The 18,804-nt window shown below is 69.0% G+C and overlaps 4 protein-coding genes across 4 annotated transcripts; 2 read left to right on the forward strand and 2 right to left on the reverse strand.

Annotated features, from left to right (window-relative positions):
• Positions 1-210: 210 nt before the first annotated feature.
• Positions 211-5,701, forward strand: CHLNCDRAFT_56478 (expressed protein; the record flags this gene model as incomplete). The annotated part of the gene is made up of 13 exons (XM_005851666.1): positions 211-466; positions 593-670; positions 823-1,280; positions 1,496-1,816; positions 2,026-2,207; positions 2,355-2,690; positions 2,861-3,131; positions 3,323-3,880; positions 4,141-4,348; positions 4,578-4,694; positions 4,874-5,237; positions 5,408-5,494; positions 5,651-5,701. The coding sequence occupies exons 1-13, from the start codon at positions 363-365 to the stop codon at positions 5,699-5,701; spliced, it is 3,135 nt and encodes a 1,044-aa protein (XP_005851728.1). The 5' UTR covers positions 211-362.
• A 1,083-nt stretch (positions 5,702-6,784) lies between these two features.
• CHLNCDRAFT_133074 (hypothetical protein) lies at positions 6,785-8,475 on the reverse strand (the record flags this gene model as incomplete). The annotated part of the gene is made up of 6 exons (XM_005852007.1): positions 6,785-6,884; positions 7,124-7,197; positions 7,322-7,419; positions 7,557-7,743; positions 7,880-7,984; positions 8,170-8,475. 6 exons carry the CDS (start codon positions 8,473-8,475, stop codon positions 6,785-6,787), a joined length of 870 nt encoding a protein of 289 aa, XP_005852069.1.
• Positions 8,476-8,968: 493 nt separating this feature from the next.
• Positions 8,969-11,340, reverse strand: CHLNCDRAFT_133075 (hypothetical protein; the record flags this gene model as incomplete). Its single annotated transcript, XM_005852008.1, has 8 exons — positions 8,969-9,547; positions 9,775-9,849; positions 9,962-10,020; positions 10,143-10,241; positions 10,332-10,466; positions 10,590-10,805; positions 10,923-11,041; positions 11,318-11,340. 8 exons carry the CDS (start codon positions 11,338-11,340, stop codon positions 8,969-8,971), a joined length of 1,305 nt encoding a protein of 434 aa, XP_005852070.1.
• An 88-nt stretch (positions 11,341-11,428) lies between these two features.
• CHLNCDRAFT_29187 (hypothetical protein) lies at positions 11,429-14,100 on the forward strand (the record flags this gene model as incomplete). Its single annotated transcript, XM_005851667.1, has 8 exons — positions 11,429-11,614; positions 11,802-11,901; positions 12,111-12,476; positions 12,653-12,952; positions 13,119-13,258; positions 13,475-13,575; positions 13,739-13,848; positions 14,011-14,100. Coding segments are annotated over exons 1-8 (1,278 nt in total), but the record flags the coding sequence as incomplete, so codon positions are not given.
• Positions 14,101-18,804: the final 4,704 nt, after the last annotated feature.

Below are 18,804 nucleotides of genomic sequence, written 5' to 3' on the forward strand. Positions count from 1 at the left end.
CACTCCCTCCACTGGTTAGGCGATAGGGCAGCTGGAGGAACTCGGCCCAGGCGCATACCCCTGGCGTTTCCTGCACGTCAGCAAGAGAGCATTGACAGTCCGAGATGCTTGAAGATGCTGCTGCATTGGTCATGGGGGGAGCTGGCAGAGGGTCAGTGACTTGGCCTCCCTGGGCAGCCGGTGCTCAATCCGACTTTACCATTCAACAACAGCATCCCCCAGTGTTGTTCCTGGAACCCCACACCGCCCACACAGCAACCGCCAGGCCAGGGCACCTGCTCGCCACGCACTCCCCTTCTGCCTTGAGCCCGTTGCAGCCCCACCCTGCTCATCGCTGGTAGGCCGACTTGGGGCGCGGCCTAATGGGGAAGAAGCGGGCGCCCTTGCAGCTTGGACAGCGGCAGTGGCAGGCGCTGGTCGGCGGCGAGCCCTCGGCGCTGGAGGCACTGCTGCAGGAGCCGGGAAGGTAATGCAGGAAGCTGTTAATGGGGCAGGTGGCTGCGCTTGCCGCGCTCATGCCGACACTGCATGCGCCCCCCCCCCCCCCCCCGACGCCCTCTGCTGCTCAATCGGGCTACCCATACTTGCGCAGGGCCACCGACTTGGTGCGCGCGATCGCCATTGCGCTACAGCCGGGAGGTACTTTGAACACGGCAGACGCGGGCCTGCGGTGAGCCGCCATCACCCTCCTTTGGCTGGTGGAGGCTGCACCGCCCGGGGCAGGAGGCAGCGACGCAGGGGCAGTTTGTGCCGCCATGAGCGGCGGCGGCGATGCCAGCTGCTGGCCGTTGATGACCTGGGGCTCTCTCGCTCCCACTGCAGGCTCCAGGTGCTGGGCCTGCTGGAGCAGCGCGCGGTGGAGCTGTGCGGCGACGCGCCCACCGACCTGCTGCGCCAGCTGTATGAGGTGGTGCGCGACCGTGCGGCGGCGGCGCCTCGGGACGCCCCGCCCACCGCCGCCCGCCTGCAGCTGGCCGCGCTGCACACGCTCACCCAGCTGCTGGTCAAGCTGGACATGCCGCAGCGGGACGCGCGCCTGGTCAAGGTGCACGTGGAGATGCTGTTCCGAGTGATGGAGCGGGGCGGGCCGCACGCGGCGGCGGCGCCCGACCTCTGCCGCGCCGCCGCCACCTGCCTGCGGGTGATGGAGGAGGGCGCGCCCACGCTGCTGCTGGCCGGCTCCAAGCAGCTGCTGGAGCTGGCGCGGCGGGAGACCAGCGCCGCGGCGGAGAGCTACGCGACGCTGGCGGCGCGAGTGCTGGCGCACGGCGCAGGCGAGCGTGCCGCTGTGCCTGTGCCTGCTGCTCCCGTGCCGCCTGTGCCTGCTCCGCAAACCGCTCGTGTACATATGAGCGGGAAATAGTGAGCGTCCTGTTCTGCGGCCACGCCGTCATGGCTGCTGCCGGCTGCGCCGCACTCTTGCCGCATTGCCGCCGACGCTACAGCACCTGTTCGCTCATCCACACCGCTGCCTCTGCGCCCGACCCTGCTGCAGCGCGCTGCCTAGACGGGCAGAGCGGCAGTGGCGAGGAGTCCGGCCGGCCAGAGGAGCATGCCGAGCAGGCAGCGGCGGCGGCAGGGGTGCGTGCGTGCTGCCAGGCGGGCGCTCCCGCCATGTCGGCGGTGGCAGAGGAGGAGCAGGAGCCGAGCGCCTTTTCCGTCCTCTCATCCATCGACGTCCGCGCCCTGGTGCTCGGCGGCGGCAGCGGCAGCGACAGCGGCTGCGCCACGCCCGCAGGCGCCCGCGACATCTCGCCGCACGGCACCCTGGACGCCGCGCACGAGGCCATGACCGCCTTTGCCTCGGGGCGCACAGGTGGGGCGGTGGCGGGGCGCCCGCACGCCCAAGCAGCAGGCAGCCGAGCGGAGTCGCGCTGGCGGCTGCCGCATCATGCGCCATCACCCCTTTTCCGAGAACCACGGCCCGGCGGGCCTGCGCCGCAGAACCGGGGTGCCGTCCTTGCCGCCGCCGCCGCCTTGACGTCGCCCCACCTGGCCCTGCCCTGTCTTCCTGTCGCTGTGCAGCCACCTCATCCGAGGACCTGAGCAGCCCCAAAGAGGTTCCCGGCAGCCCTCGCGGCGTGGCCTCGCTGCTGGGCACAGCCTCGACGTGCGACGACAGCGGGCGCAGCAGCGCGCTGTCGGCGGTGCGCGACGCGGCGGCGCGCGCCCCGCTGAGCCGCCACGCCTCCATCGCATCCAGCGAGGTGTGCTGGAGTGTGGTGGTGGTGGTGGTGGTGATGATGTGGGTGGCGCGGCGCACGCAGCACTACTCCAGCGCGCTAGCATGGTCTGGTGCTGCGGCCTTGCCACCCACCGCATCCCCTCCCCTCTCCCCCTTCCGCCTCCCGCAGATCAGCGGCAGCGTGCAGCTAGACAGCGGCGCCGTGCAGCCGCTGCTGTCGCCCGCCAGCCCCGGCCTGCGCCACTACCGCGTGCCGCAGCACCTCCACTGGCCCGACGCGCTGGGCCAGGACGCGGTGTGCGTGTGCCTTGCGCCCGAGGCGCTGCCCGACCTGCGCCAGGCCTGCCTGGAGTTCCTGGCGGCGCTGCCGCTGCTGAGCGTGGAGGGGGTGGCGTGCGTGACGGCGGCGCTGCCCCCCATCATGCGCCTGGCCCAGCTGCCGGCGGAGCAGCTGCAGGCGGAGCTGGATGGGCTGCTGCACTCGGGGCGCACCCTCATGCTGCAGGTGCGACCGGTGCCAGCCTGGCGGCCGGCCAGCCTGGCAGCCGGCGCCGGCCACAGCCAGGCCTGCCTGCCGCACGCGTGCCTCGCCGTGCTGCGGGGCACGACGCGAGGGCAGCGCAGGCACATGACGGGCACCACCACCTCACCCACCCGCCCTGCCCTGTGCCGCAGGCCGTGCTGCGCCTCTACTCCGAGGTGCCCGAGGGGTTTGGCGAGTGGCAGTGCCGCCTGGTGGACTCTGTGCTGATGATGGTCAATGGGCCCACCCCAACCGAGCACCGCGTGGTCGCCGCCACCTGGTGCCTGGTGCAGCACCACGCGCAGATGCACGGCCGCCAGCCCAGTCTGTTTGCGGGCAACTGGCGCCAGCTGCTGCCGCGCCCCGACGACCCGCCCCAGCTGCTGTCGCTCAAGGTCAAGGCGCTGTCGGCGTGCCTGGCGGGTGCGTACTGCGGCAGCTGCAGCGCGACTTCCGCGCCCTCCTGCTGCGCGCCGCCGGGACGGGCACTGCGTGCGGCTGCCGCGCCCCGCTGGCGGCTGCCTGCCGGCACCTGAATGGCCGCGGCCCGGCACCGCGGCCTGGCAACTAGGCATATGACTTGGCTGGTTTGCCACTCTGCCGCCCGCCTGCAGTGGGCATCGGCCGCCCCGAGGAGATCTGCCCCATGCTGTTTGCCTGGGACGGCTTCTGGCAGCGCGCGCCCAGCGACCAGCAGCAGCGGCTGGCCACATACGCGCTGCGCATGCTGGGCTCCGCCGCCGTCAGCTACGGCGCGGCGCCGCCGGCGCAGGCGGCCGCCGCGCGGCGCGGCGCCTCGCTGCCCCGCGCCAGCGGCGTGGTGGCCAAGCCCGCGCCCACTCCCCACTACGTCAAGGCCTGCCTCGTGTCGGCCTGCCTCCAGCTGCTGGCCACCCGGCCGCAGTACCTGCCCGCCGTGGAGGCCTTCTTGGCTAACTGCGGCAGCTGCTGCCCCGACATCCACCTCACGCTGCTCAACGCCGTCGACGCCCTGCTGTCGGCCGCAGCCACCGGCACCTTTGCCAGCCTGCAGCCGCGGCCTGGCGGCGCCGCGCCGCACAGGCTCCGCGGCTCGCCCGGGGGCGGGGGCAGCCCCCGGGGCAGCCAACGCAGCACGTTTGCCGGCATGCTGCAGCGGGTGGCAAAGACCGTCTCCAAGAAGCTGTCGCCAGGTGGGCTGCCGCCGCAGGCTGCGCAGCGCGGAGCAGGCCCGTGTGGTGCCGTGGCGCCGCCAGGGCGGCGCGCCGCGGCAAACAGCAGCAGAGCTGGCGGGCTGTGCAATGCAGCCGGCACGCCAGGGCTGGGGCCGTGGCCTGCCCATCGGGTGCCGCTCGCCCTGGCTCATCTGCTGTGTCCCTCGGCCGACGTTGCTCCTGATTGGCCTTGCTGACTCGTCGCCCTGAGCTTTGATCGTCCCTGCTGCCCAGTGCAGGGGGGTCCCCTGGCGAGCCCGGCAGCCCGCAGCAGCAGGCAAAGGGGGCGGCGCGGGCGCCCCGTGAGCTGCCTGCGGCCGCGGAGGCGTCGCCTTACCGCCTGGCGTCGCCGTACTGCCTGGCGGCGCCGCAGCCGCCCTGCACGCTGCAGAGCTGGGAGGAGGCGGAGGCGTGGCTGTGGGACTCGCGCACCTGGGCTGCCCTCAGGTGTGTGTGCCACGCGCAGCCGCCATGCCACGCGCCAGATAGCCGCCTGCTCTCCTGCGTGGGCGCCTCTGCTGCTGCTGCTGCTGCTGTCGATGATGATGATAATGATGATGCTGGCAGCTTGTCCACAGTTGATATGGAGGGTGGCACGCACGCACACACACACTCACACACACACACATACACACACGCACACATACGCTGCCTCCCTCCCTCCTCCCGCCTGCAGCGCCAACATGCTGGCGCACGACCCCATGGCATACCGCTCCCTGCTGCTGCGCCTGGCGCAGAGCGGCGGCGCGGTGCTTCCCATGGGCACGCTGCGCCTGCTGGCGGCCTACGCCACGTGAGCCCTGCTGTGTGTGCCCGTGGTGCTGGTGCTTATGCTGGTGCTGGTGTGTGTGTAGGAAGGAGCCGGGTGTGGCGCACAGTGCTGTGGCATGCCATGCAGGACCTGCCGCCGCGGTGCTCCCCAACCGTGCCGTCGTTGTGCCCTGCCTGCCCCGCCTGCCTGCCTGCCTGCAGCCAGTACCAAGGGGAGCAGCCTGGGCATGAGCTGCCCGCCAAGGAGGCCGGAAACTGTGTCCTGGCCATCTGCCAGGCAGCCGCCATGACGCACCTCCTCATCGGCCCCGCCGGCGCGGCCCCCGCCTCGGCGCGCAAGCAGGCCGCCGCCGCGCTGGCCGGGCGTGGCCGCACGCCCACGCGTGCCGGGGAGGAGGCCAGCGTGCACAGCGTGCACAGCGTGCAGCAGCCGCGTGGCGCCAGCCCGGGCACCGCCAGCGCCGACGGCACCGCCACGCCGCAGTGGACGGTGCAGCAGGAGGAGGTGGCGGCGGCGATGCAGGCGGTGCTGGCCGCTCTCACCTCCCACTCGCCGGCGGAGAGCGTGAGTGCCGGCCAGCGCCGCGCCCGCAGGCTGCGTGCCCTCCCGTGCAGGCTGCGGGCCAGGCCATGCGTTGCTGCCGCTCCTCACGCTTCAGCCCCTGCCGCTTCCGCGCCCTCGCCCTGCCTCACGCCCTCGGCTGCCGCCCCACGCCGCTGCCGGTGTTGGCGCAGGTGCGGCGCCGCGCCCAGGGCTTCCTGGACCTGTTGGCTAACCCGTGTGCTTGGGACCTGCGCCTGCGCATGGGGACTATGGCTAAGGTGTGTGTGTGTGGGCATGCGTGCTGCTGAGCGGCACGTGTGCTGCTGCCCTTTCACATGACACATGTCGCTGCGCGGCGCGTGTGGGGCACGCCGCGCACTCGCCGCCATAGGCACAACGCCACGCGCGCGCGCCCCGCCGCCCTTTGTGTTCAGATGCTGGGCGGCTACTTCAGCGATGCGGTGTCTATGGCCAACTACCTCTGAGCCCAGCCGCCCGTTCAGGTGGAAGAAAGTCCGGTTGGCTCTTGAGCCCGGCTGGCTCCTGTGGCTCAACTCTTTCTGGCGCCCTGCGCTCTCGTCCGTAATCACCCCCCAACCCAAACCCACACTGGCGCTGCCTGTGTTGTCGGGCTGCAAGCTCTGCTGCCTGTTGCGGCTTCAGCCCCGCTGCCGGGCGTGTGCCCAAGCATGCCTGTCTGTCTCCCCATTCCGTTCTTCCTTCCTTCTTCCTTTGAGTAATGTCTGCTGTCCCTGTCACCCTTTGCGGCAGCCTCGCCTGCATCCCATGCACGCTGCGGGCGCTGCACAGGGGTGTTGCTTTAATATTTTCGTTGAGGCGTGAGCCATCTGGTGCACTCAGTGCAGCTATCCCCATTCCAAGTGGCCCCTCCATTTGGGCCGTGCGCTCCTTTTATGCCCCGTTTGTTTTCCTTACCCTCCCAGCAGGGGCTGTTCGCTGATAATGGATGCAGGTTTGCCCAACCCATCCTCCCGCCGTACTCTTTGCGTAAACCCCCCTCCTATTCTGCACCGCCACCATTGCCCATCAGGCATGCCTGCCCCGGCAGAGTGGTGCTGGGGCTTGTGCCGGGTCTTTGTGTGGCCCCCGTCCAGGTTTCCCCTTATAGCCTCCCCTCTCCTTCGTGTCGCATCCTGTATTTCCCTCAACCGGTGAAACGACAACACGAAAACAATGTTTACTACGCATCTGTCGGCCGTCAACCCGTCCCCGTGGCCGTGCATCCCCATTCCTATCTCCGATCTAAACCTCGGCACTTTCTTTCCTTCATTGTACTGCCCCCATTGCCCCCAAATGATATTCTTGCAGACCGCTGACCTGTTGCCAGCTGTGCGATTGCGCCGTCGGTCGGGTTTGTAAGCACGCTCAGTCAAAGCAGGCAGGACAGGACAGGCAGAAGAGGCACTTGCAGAGGTCGCATTGAAACGCACTCCCAGACAGCTATGTGCAGGCGGAGAGCCACATGGCTCCTCGTCACTGAGCCTGCTTGGCAGCTGGCGCAGCTTCCTGCAATGGCGCTGCGTACCCTGCCCTCGTCCGCGCGCTGGTCACCCATACTTGCTGCCGATCTCCCACACGTCCATGATGCCTGGCGGCACCGAGGGGTCCAGCGCCGCGCTCACGAGCGCCTTGGCAACGGCATCCACGCTGCAAGGGGGCAACAGGTGTGGGCAGGTGTGACAAGACATGGAGGGAGTGCAGTTGAGAGCACAGGGCAGGTAGCCAGCGGCACACATGTGGTGGTCGAGAGTTGAGCAGCGCTGGCCGTTTGTGGCTGAAAGCTTTCGAATGCATGCGCAGCTCGCCGCCCCCCCTGCTGCTACAGGAGTGTGACTGGTCGCGCAGCTGGCGCCAACGCAGCAGCCCCGGAGGGGCAGCGGGCGCACCTGACGGGCGGCATGAAGGCGGCGCCCATGATGGGTATGTTGGCGAGGCTCCTGGTGGGCAGCAGGCTGAGGGCCTGCGATGTGTCGGGGACAGGCATGGCGGTTCGGCCGCCCTCGACGGCTCGCGTCAGGGCAAGCCACATCCAAGCGGGGTATCGCGCCCACAGCGCCAGCTGGCCACGGCACTCGTAGCCTCACCGCTCTCAGGGGCGCGCCCACCAGGCCCAGCGGCAGGCTGCTGCCGCCGCCCAGCACGCGACTGCCGTAGATGAAGCTGGGGCGCAGCGCCACGCCGCCTGCACAGCAGCGGCACACTATATGTGTGTGCACCGGTGGTGGCGGTGGTGGAGCGCGCCGAGGGGTGGACGCATGGGGCGCGGCAGCACAGCGATTGGAGGGGCCGCAGGCTGCAGCTGTTGACGCTCATGCCTACCCGCGGGAAACAGGGCCGCCATGTGTGCCTCTGCGTCGCGCTTGCCCTGGAAGTAGCCGCGCAGCAGGAAGTCCTGGGCGCGCCAGCCCGCGGGGAGCTTGTAGTCTGCCACCGAGACGAAGGAGAAGCGGGGGACGCCCGCCGCGGCAGCGGCATCCATGGCGCGCATGTTGGCCTCGCCGCACACCTGCACACATGTGAGTACTTCCTCAGTGGACCGCAGCCAGGTGCACACCGCGTGGCTGGTCATTGGAAACAACAGGGGCGGGAGAGCGAGACATCTGCGGCCCCCCGGCCATCCCCTCGGCTCCCAGGACCCCCACCTTGTACATGTGTTCATTGGACCCAAAGCCCCCCATGGTTGACACCGCCCCCGCCGCCCCCTTGAGGACGTCCTTCCATGCCTGCTGCGGGTCCAGCGCGTCGCCCTGCACCCACAAACCAGGGCGCAAGCTGGCAGGGGTGTTTGTACATGGCACGAGTGCAGCACTGGGCAACTAGCTGCAGCAGGCGGAGCAGGTGGGGTATCCAGTGCACCGCAGAGCTGCAATCCAGCTTGCCAGCGCCGTGCTTGGCCAACCCCACTTGCCTGCACCCACTCCACTTGCCCCACCCAGTCGCCGCGCAGGTTGCGGGGCCGCCCCGAGCGGTTGATGCTGACCACGGCGGCCCCCATCGCCAGCCCCTGCTGGCACACCCGGCTGCCCACAAAGCCGCTGCCGCCAAACACCACGATCCGAGGGGTGTAGGTGTGGTAGTCCCCCAGGTCAGTCGCTGATGAGGAGGACGCGGCAGCATCTGCCGCGACGGAGCCTGACGGCGCGTGTGCCGCTGCCGCTTGCGCCTGTGCTGATGCCGCCACGCCCGCTGCCTCAGGTGCGTCCCCTGGGCGAGGCTTCGAGTCCCCGGCGGCGCTCATTTGGCGAGACCAAAGCCTGCGACGAGGCGTCCAGGCAGGAGGGTGAGAGTTCGGGGGAATTTTGCTCGACGAGGCCGGGCACCAGTGGAGCAGACGGCTGATTCGCCCAGACGCACCTTGGAAGTGATCCAATTGCTCTGGGCAATTCAACCAGTCCTGCAGTTGGAACTCTGGCCAACATCCCGTTTCGACACAGGCAGCGCCCTCGTTTCGACACAGGCAGCCCGCTTGATGACGCACCACCAATTTCCGAAAGATTGGAGCACAACTGGTCGTCCGCAGCGACAAAATGCGGCCGTCCGCGGTGGCAGCCCAGCATAGCGCGGCACAGCATCACCGCCACCGACGGGCCGCCGCAGCTCAAATCATCAAAAGAAGGTGTTGCATGCCAGGCAAAAATGGATAATTAACAGATGAATACGATGATATGACCAATGCAGTATAAAAGTATATTAGATCAAAAGTGGGCAGAAGGATTGGTTGAAACGACTGTTCACTCAACTCGAAGCCTTGCCGTGCCCTGCGGCAGCACTGTCTTGTCCAGCAGCCACCCCTGCTCTTGCGCCTGCTGCAAAAAGTCGGGCCACTGCTGCTGCATGGCCGCCAGGCTGGCCGCCAGCACCTCCGCTGCCGGCACCACGCTGCCAACGCTGCCGCCGCTACCGTCGCTGGGCGCTGGCCCTTCTCCCTGCTGCTGCTCCAGCCCTTCTCCCTGCTGCTGGTGGTGCTCCTCCAGCCAGGCCGCCTGCCACATGGCCCGCAGCAGGTCTGCCCGCTGCGCGCCCTCCAGGACCAGCACCCAGGCGGCACCTCTGTGCCAGGTCAGCATGTACTGCTCCCCATCGTACAGCCGTACCAGCTCAGCCAGCTGCTGGCCCCTGCCACCGCTGGCTGCACCGCCACCAAAGCCTCCGCCGCCGCTGCCCAGCGCCTGGTCAAGGGTGCACCCGTAGTGGACGCTGGGCTGGCACATGGTGGGCGGCAGCAGCACCTGCTCGCTCAGGTTGACTTGCTCCACGCTCGGCACGAGCCCCGTCCGCACATGGCTGCTTGCCATCAGCGCAGCCCGCTTCTGCAGCCGAAGCAGTTGAGCGGCCAGCTAGCCAGTCAGTTCCGATGCGGGGTAGAAGGAACGCGGAATTGAAGATAAAAGGGACTCCCCTCCTACTGCTACTGCTTGCGCCGCCAGCAAAGAGACAGCGGACAGCCCCAGCTTGCCTGGTTGGGGTAGGGGAACAGGAGTGAGCTGAGGGCAGCGTATCGTAGGTAGCAGTGCACCGCGTGAACCGCCATCCACACCGGCACCACAGTGTCAGGCGATCCCGCCGCCTCCAGCGCCTGCAGCGCCACCACGCTGGCAGCCAGACCTAGCAGCTGCGCAGCACCAGGAAGCACGCGGGAGTGGTGGGCGGCACAGAAGGCCTGGGTGCAGACAAGCATAACAACAAGGGAGCAGGGTGGAGGAGGAGGAGACGAGGAGGCTCACCTGTGCGGCGACCTCCCACACCTCTTCCTTGGCCGCTACATCGCCCACATTGTTAGTGGCTGCACCCAGGCGCGGAGCAGTGGAAAAGCAGGGGTTGGCAGAGCGCAGCATGCAGACAAGCGGTCGGTGCATAGCTGGCAGGTAGCAAGCAAGCTTGGCCGCCAGGCGCCGCCCCGCCCACCCGAGAAGTGCGTCTGGATGATCCTGAAGCACGGCGTGCCCATGCCTTTGGCCATCGACTTGCAGAGCGTCCCGGTGCCTGCCAGGGCAATGAAATAGGCTGCAGGGCGCAAGAAACGCAACACACACATGTCTTCTTCTTCTCTCAGCCTGCACTGCTCCATGCACACACAAACGCCACACCACCAACACCACACCACCGACACCACGCGGAACTTGCTGCGCAGCCCGCCTGGGTAGATCTGGGTGGCGATCTCCATGGCCAGCCCCACGGTGGTCACCCCCTCGGCCACCATGCGCCAGCGCTTGGGGTCCTCGTCAAACACTGCACCAGCACACGGAGCAAGCGGCCATGGTCGACAAGGAGCATGGGCCATGCAGCGGGCCCGTGGAACCGCAGAGGAAGGCGGGTGTTCTCCCCAGGTCTCCCCCCACCCTCGTGGCCTACCTGAGGACAGCCTGCCGCCCACGATGAGCCTCCCTGCGGCCCCCAGCCCATCCTTGGTCAGCCACTTGACTGCGGCAGAGGTGGCGGCGATGGTGGCGGGCCCGGCATCCACCCCGAGTGCAGTGATCATGCTACTTGTGGCCAGGCTGTGGGACATCCAGCCGGTGATGTGTGCCGGTACCGAGGCCAGCTGGTACCGCAGGTAATCGGGCGTTACTGCAGGGAGGAGGCAAGGCATGAAAGTGCGCAGCCAGGGTTGCTCAGCGGCGGGTGGAAGACAGAAGAGGAGCGGGATGGCAGGTGGCACGGTTTGGCGCAGGCTCCGCCGCTCACCGGAATGAGGCCAGCCGGTGGGAAGGAAGAAGGCGCGCACAGCAGCCAGGGGGCCGCCGCCATCGCCACTGCCTCTGATGCTGCTGCTGCTGCTGCTGCTGCCGCCGCCGTTGCTGCTGCTGGCGCCGGGAAGTGAGCCCGCTGGCGCTTGACCGCTGCCGAGCTCCACCGCCCCGCGCCACGCGCCAAGCAGAGTTGTCTCTACCACTACTAGCTTGGGCGGCGCATGCGGCGTCCCTGCCTGTTCCACGCCGCTGCCAGCCACCGCCCGAGTTCTCAAGCTTGGGGTCCGCAAGACCGGCGGGGGTGTCCGCCCAGTGCGCACGCCTCCCCGGGCCGTGCAGCGGGCCTGGTGCGCTGCCATGGGAAGCCGAATGCGCCGCCAGGCTCCTCACGGGCCTTCGACTGGGCCTTGCATGGGAAGGCGGGACACCTGTACACAGCCTGGGCGCCAGAGCCCAGCAGCAGGGCCGGCTGATCGACCGTCCTACAGCGATCGTGGTGGAGTGGATCTCATCGGGCTTGGCTGGTGTGGTTCAAGCGCAAGCCCTACGCAAGGAGCCCACCTCTCTTCCCAGTTCTCGGCGCATTGGGCCTCCGCCGATCCCCAATTGGCTCACCATGGAATCACGGCGCGTTGCCGTGGTGGGCAGCGGCATTAGCGGCCTGTCTGCCGCCTTCCTGCTGCACAGGTATGCTCTCAGGTTATGCAATCTCTTTCCCTGCGGGCCAGGCGCTGCGCCCAGTGAAGCAAGCCGGAAGCCTGCACCAACGCAGCGGCTCGCGCTGGCAGGCGCCTGCGGCGCCCCCGCCGTCCGGCGCCCTCGGCCGCCGCCGCCGCCGCAACCACACAACGCGCCCCGCGCGCCACTGCTGCAGGAGCGGCGCCCGCGTGACCCTGTATGAGAGCGAGGAGAGCTGCGGAGGCCACACGTTGACCGACACCTCCTCAGGCTACCCCATTGACCTGGGCTTCCAGGCAAGCCAGCACCCACATGGCGGCGGTATCCCTTCACACGCGTGTTGCTGGCGCCGCGCTGCCCTCTCCACTGTCGTCTCTGCGCATGCAGCTGGGGACCCGCCCCTCATGCACGCCTGCACGCTCACACACCCTTGGGTCTCCTGGACGCCACTGGACCGTCTCGCCACCACCCCCCGCATTCTACCTCTGTTGCGCCCCTCTGCCAGGTCTACAACCTCACCACCTACCCGCACCTGGTGGGCCTGTTTGAGGAGCTGGGCGTGGAGACGCAGCCCAGCGAGATGTCGTTCGCGCTGTCGGTGGATGGCGGTGCGGTGGAGTGGGGCAGCCACAGCCTGGACACAGTGTTTGCCCAGCGCTCCAACCTGGCCTCCTCCGCCTTTCTGGGCATGATCCGGGACGTGGTGCGCTTCGGGCGGCAGGCGCCCGAGGTGCTGGCGCCGGGCAGCGAGGCGCAGTACGGCGGCATGACCCTGGGGCAGTACCTGTCGCTGAGGCGGTACGGTACCGCGTTTCGCGACTACTACGTCGCCCCCATGTGCGCCGCCGTGTGGAGCGTGCCCAACGCCCAGGTGCGGGCTGCGGCCTGCAGGCCACCGCTGGTTGGTTGCTGCACGCTGGCAGGTGCCTCCATGCCTGCTGCCACGATGCGCAGCTGGTAGCAAGCCCACTGCTCGCCAGTGCCCTGCTCCCATCCTGCCCCACGCCCACCAGCCCGCCCGCTCCCTCCACCTCCACACCACCACAGGTGCTCGACTTCCCGGTGGTCACCCTGGTGCGCTTCTGGGTCAACCACCACCTGCTGGACCTGTCGCAGCGCCCCTGCTGGCGCGTGGTCAGCGGGCGCGGCAAGCAGTACGTGGACAGGATCCTGGCAGTACTGCCAGACGTGCGTACCGCCACGCCGGTGCGGGCCGTGCGCAGCCTGGGCCCGCACGGGCCCGTGCAGCTGGCAGCAGGCGACGGCAGCGAGGAGGAGTATGATGCTGTGGTGCTGGCCACTCACTCCGACATCAGCCTCAGGATGCTGGGCGAGGCGGGGCCAGAGGTGCGAGGAGGGCTTGGCTTGGCGTGTGGCGGTGACGGGCCGGCCATTCCGAGATTCGATGCCCTGGCGGTGCCGCGTTTCACCTTTCGCGCTCCTGTTTCCGGACGCGCCGCCCCTGGTGCGCCGTTCAGCCCCACATCCACCAGAACCGCTCCCGCCGCTGCAGGGCCTGCTGGAGGTGCTGCGCGCCGTCCCTTACGCCGACAACGACGTGTGGCTGCACACAGACGCGTCGCTGATGCCGCGCAGCAGGAAGACCTGGGCCTCCTGGAACTTCCTGGGGCGCAGCGGGCAGGAGGGGGACACGTGAGCGGGGTGCAGGGAGCGGGTGGCAGCGAGGGCGCGGGTGACCGGCAGCTGGCTGGCTGGGGCTGGGGTTGAGCGGATGCTTGGGGGGATGGGTGGCTGGGTGGGCCTTGGCATATAGCAGCAGAGGGATTGTGCATGCAGTGGAAGCCACCTGGCGCTGCCTCGTTTGACGCGCTCCTTGCTGGTCCCCTGCCGGTGCTCCTCGTCCCGCAGGGCCGCGGTGTGCGTGACGTACTGGGCCAACCGCCTGCAGCCGCTGCCGCCGGGCGCCCCCAACCTGTTTGTCACCCTCAACCCCATCCACCCCCCGGCAGGTGCCTGCCCGCCTGCTGCGCTGTGCCGGTGTTGCTTGTTTCAACCCTGCGTGATTCTGTTGCTGCGCTGCGTGCCTGAAGGCATCGCCAGTGGGATGCCTCATTGCGCTGTATATGGCTAAGCTCAATCACGCTGTACTGCCTGCCTCCACCGCCCCTGCAGCGGACAAGGTGCACCGCCGCCTCACCCTGGCCCACCCTGTATTCAGCTTTGCCTCGGACCAGGCGCAGCGCCGCCTGCCAGCTGCCCAGGCACGTCGGCGCCCGTGTGCAGTGCATGCCTGCCTGGCGCTGCAGGCGCTGCCGCGCCTCCGTCGCAAGTGCAGAGCTGGCGCTGAGCTGGCCTGCTGCTCCTGCTCGCTCCGCCTGCCTCTGGCCCCAGACGCCCTCCGCTCACCCGCACGGTACTGCTGTACTGCTATGGTACAGGGCCAGGGCGGCGTGTTCCTGGCTGGCGCATGGGCCGGGTACGGGTTCCACGAGGACGGCATCAAGTCTGCTGTGGACGCGGTGCAGGCCATGGGTGGGTGGCGCCTGCGCATAGCCTGCCACGCAGCATTTACGGCCAGGCGCGCTGATACACCGTGCCCGCTGCGGGCGAGGCGCCGGCTGCCGGCTCCGGCGCGGCTTGCGGCCCGGCTGCCGCCTGGCAAATCCCCCACCACATTGTTTGCGTTTACACATATTGTCTGCCTGCTGCAGGCGGCTCCATCCCTTGGGTGCCTCGCTCCGTGTCCCCCAAGATTGGCTGGCTGGACCGCGCCGCCATGGCAGCGTTTGACAAGTTTGCGCGCGCCGCCATGCGCACCGGCCGCCTGCGCTTCATCCTGCCCAGCGGCGAGGAGCTGGTGTATGGCGACGCCGCCAAGACGGCGGCACCCGTGCCTAAGGGTGGGTGCCTGGGTTCCTCGGCAGGGCAGGGCAGGGCAGGGCAGGGCAGGGCAGGGCAGGGCAGGGCAGGGCAGGGCAGGGCAGGGTGGGCAGGGGCTCCCTTGCATGGCAGCGACGCGGCTGGGCGAATTTGGCAACCACGCTGCCTGCTTACCTGCTGCTAGCAGCCCGCCCTTCATCCGGCTCTTCCCCCCGCTGCCTGCCTGTGCAGGTGAGGAGTGGCGGGGCCGCCCCGCTCTGAGCGCCACGGTGCGCCTCTTCCACGCCTCCTTCTTCCGCAAGGTCATCACCCGCCACGACACAGGTGCGCCGCCGCGCCGCCGGCGCCGGCGCTGCCGGTGGAGGCTGGCTGATTGAGCGGCGCTGGCGCCGGCAGCTGGCAGCTGGCATGTCGGCATGTCACGCGGGCTGCCACACAGAGCCGGGTACGGCTCGACCCTGGAGCTCCCTGCCGCCATGCACAGGCACACGTGTGTACCCTGGCCGCCCCCTGCGTGTGTTGTGGTGGTGCAGGCATGGGGGAGAGCTACATGGATGGCGACTATGAGGTGGATGACCTGGGGGGCCTGCTGGCGGTGGCCACAGCCAACGCACACAACATCGAGGTGGGTGGCGGGTGGTGTGGCGATGGCGGGCATGGTACAAGTGGGTGGGCTGCATGGGGACGAGTCAGCAGGCAGGACGCCCCCCGCCCCACCCTCACCACCCCACATGCATGCACGCCCTCCCTGGCCTGGCCTGGCCTGCCAAGAGCCCCTCTCACCTGGACTTTGCCCTCATCTCCTGCTCCCGTGCCCCTCCCGTGCCCCGCCTGGCCCTCCTCTGCAGGGCAGCCGCGGCATGCTGGGCGCCTTCAACTGGCTGGGCGACCGGCTGCTGGCGGCGGCGCACGCCGCGCGCTCCAACACCCTGGAGGGCAGCCGCCGCAACATCGAGGAGCACTACGATGCGGGTGGGTGGCGGCAGGGGTGGCGGCGCCGGCGAGGCGCTGGCGAGGTGTCGGGAGCGGCCGTGTGCCGGCACATGGGTGGGCGAGGCGCAGCAAATGCGTGGGCAGGGTGCACTCACCCCAAAGTGCCCCGACGTTTGCCCCATCCTGCCCCAACCGCCTCTCCTCCTCATGCCCCTGCAGGCAACGACATGTACAAACTGTTCCTGGACCCCAGCATGACATACTCCTGCGGCATATGGGCCCCCGGTGGGTTGCGCCTGCGCCCCGCAGGCGCCCTGCGTCGTGGTGGCATGCGCGTGCCGGTACCCTCCTTCTCTGGGCAGGGCTGCCGACCACGATCACCTGGCTGGCGCTGGCACGGGCGATATGACGCAGCCGCGTTACCTCCCTCCACCTTCTCCTCCCAGCCTCACTTCGCTCAACCCCTGCCCGCCGCCCACCTTGCGCCGCAGGCTGCGATCTGCACCAGAGCCAGCTGAACAAGATCGACGCCCTGATCAACAAGGCCGACATTCAGGGTGGGTCACGAGGGTGTGGCGGCAGCACTGTGCAGTCTGACTGCGTGTGGCGGCTGCACGAGATGTGTGGCTGGACAAGTTCGGATTATGGCTTGCCCTGCCCCCCCCCCCCCACACACACACACCTATGCACCACCACCATTGCCGCCACCGCCACCACTGCACGCAGAGGGCGACCACGTGCTGGAAGTGGGGTGCGGCTGGGGCAGCTTTGCCATGCGCGCCGCGCAGCGCACCGGCTGCCGCGTCACCGGCATCACCGTCAGCAAGGAGCAGCTGGCAGAGGCGACTGCGCGCGTGAAGGCAGCGGGGCTGGGGGACCCCATCACCCTGGTTTTTCTGCGATACCCGGAGTGCCCCCGGGCCGGGAAATTACAACAAGGTGGGCGGGGCGGAGGAAGGCCGGCTAAGCGTTAGGCGGGGGGGGGCGGACAGGCCCGTGAAGGCGGGGCGGGTACCCTGGGGTAGGCGCGCCTGGTTGCGGCAGGCGTGCCTCCCGAGTCCAGGGCTGGCTTCGTTTTTCATTCCAACCCCACGCGAAAGTTCGTCTCCTTTCACCCCATCTACCTGCCCCTCCACCCCCGCAGGTTGTGTCGTGTGAGATGATCGAGGCGGTGGGGCACGAGCACCTGCAGGCCTACTTCCGCACCCTGGGCGCCATGCTGCGCCCCGGCGGCAAGTGCGTCATCCAGGTGGGTAGCGGCCGTGGCTGCCTGCAGGCTTGGCCTGACCTGCCAGTAGCGTTGCCACCCCGCTGGCTGCCAACATCGGTTCCACCGCAGGCTAACTCTGGTGGTACGGACGCCCACATTCCCCTTCCACACCATCACTTTGCGGCACCATGCCGTACCGTACCATGCAGGTCATCGCCGAGCCGGATGAGCGGTACGAGGCGTACTGCAAGTCTTCCGACTTCATCCGGGAGCACATCTTCCCCGGTGGGTGCCTGGCTGGCAGCGGAGGTTGTAGGTGTGCGTGCTGGAGGCTTTGCTGGGTGGACTGCAGCGCCGAGGCTGCGTCTCGACACCCATTCCCGCCTGCCTCCCCACGTGCTGTCGCGGCTGCAGGCGGCCACCTGCCCTGCATGGGCGTGATGGTGGACTCCGCACGCGGCACCGGCATGACAGGCAAGTAACACACCCATCCACACCCCTGCCCCACCCCTCTGCCGCCTGCTTGGGTGCACGCCTGCCAGGGGCCCGTCGGCGCTCGCGCCCCCCAAGGCCGGCCTTACCCCACGCGCTACCTCGTCACCCACATGCACGCCCCTCGCCCAATCCCTCACCAAACCTCGCACCACTCGCGGCATTATCTTTCAACGTGACGAATTTCCGCACTCCGTCTGCAGTGCACGGCTGCCAGGACATCGGTCCGGACTATGCGGTGACGCTGCGGGCGTGGCGGCAGGCGTGGGAGGCGCGGCGGGAGGAGGTGCTGGCCCTGGGCTACAGCGACCGCTTCTGGCGCAAGTACCGCTTCTACTTTGCGTACTGCGAGGCCGCCTTCGATGCCAGGTGGGTGGGTGGGTCTGTGTGTGTGGGTGGCGCGTGGTTTTGTTGATGCTGTGGTGGTGGCGGGCTCTGCGGGCCAGCCGGCCGGCTGCTGGTGGGGGGCTCCCCACAAGGAGCACACCCACCACCCCCAGCCGTGGTGCTGACATCAGCGCCTGCCTGGCCTGCGCCGCTGCCTGCCCGCCTCCCCCGCAGGTACATCCACACCTACCAGGTGACCTGGGTCAAGGACGAGCAGCCCACGCTGACCGCGGCAGACATGCAACGCTCCAGTGAGTGCGCTCTGCGGTGGGGCTGGTGGGGCTGGCGGGGCTGGTGGGGCTGGTGGGCAGGCGCGGGGGGGCCTGCAATGATGGTGCCTGCTGAGCTCCTGGGATGAGGGATGCATGCAATGGCAGTGCAGTACTGTGGCACCGCATGCTGACCCCTCCGTGCTGCGCCACCCCCCCGGCCCGCTGCAGTCGAGATCAGCAAGGGCATCCGCGCCGCCGACGGCAGCATCGACGCCCCCGCCACCCCGGCCGACCCGGTCACCCAGGTGCGCCTCGCCCCCCCCCACACACACGTACGCACGCACGATGCGCCGCCGCCGCGCTGGGACGGGCATTCAATTGGGCGTCCTGGGTGTCAGTTCCTGTCCACGCCCATGCACTCAACTGCGCCCCAAAGTGTCGCCTCCCGCGACCAGCAGCCCCCTCCCACCTGCACCACCCCACTCACCCCTCCCTTCCCTCCCTGGCCCGCCACCCCACCCCAGGCCCTCACCTGCCTCTACTGCTTCCTGGCCGGCGTGGCCGTCAGCACCGGCCGCCTGCTGTGGCTGCTGCCGCTGGCCACCGCCGCCTCTGCCGCGGTGCACGCGCTGGCGGGGGCGGCCTCCGCCGCCGCGCTGCCCTTCTACCGCCAGCTGTCGCCCGAGCGCGCCGCGCTGTGGCGCGTGGACATCACCCACCTGGTCTACTCAGCAGTCACGGGTGCGCGCCGTGGCGGCTGCGGCTCGTTGCCCAGTGCCTGCTGCCACCGCTGCTGCTGCTGTTGCTGCACACTGTTGACGTGGGGGGCACTGTTGACGTGGAGGATCGGTCAGGCAGCCCCCATGCTGCCCTGACCCTGCACATGTCTGCCTGGCGCCGGGCCCACCGCCTCTCATCCTGCTAGAGTAGTCATCCTGGCAGCAATTGTGCTGCCCCGGCGCCCACCTGACCATGCCCACTCGCCCCCCGTGTCCCCTGCAGCCGTGCTGGTTGCCTGTTTGCTCCTGGCCTGCCCCCGCGCCCTCCTCCTCTCCGCCCAGCTGCCCGCCTCGGGCCTGTGGTGCGCCGACCTGCCTCAGGCGCTCATCGTGGCCTCAGGTGGG

The sequence above is a fragment of the Chlorella variabilis genome, assembly GCF_000147415.1.
Source record: "Chlorella variabilis unplaced genomic scaffold CHLNCscaffold_1, whole genome shotgun sequence".
In the NCBI taxonomy this organism is placed as follows: domain Eukaryota; kingdom Viridiplantae; phylum Chlorophyta; class Trebouxiophyceae; order Chlorellales; family Chlorellaceae; genus Chlorella; species Chlorella variabilis.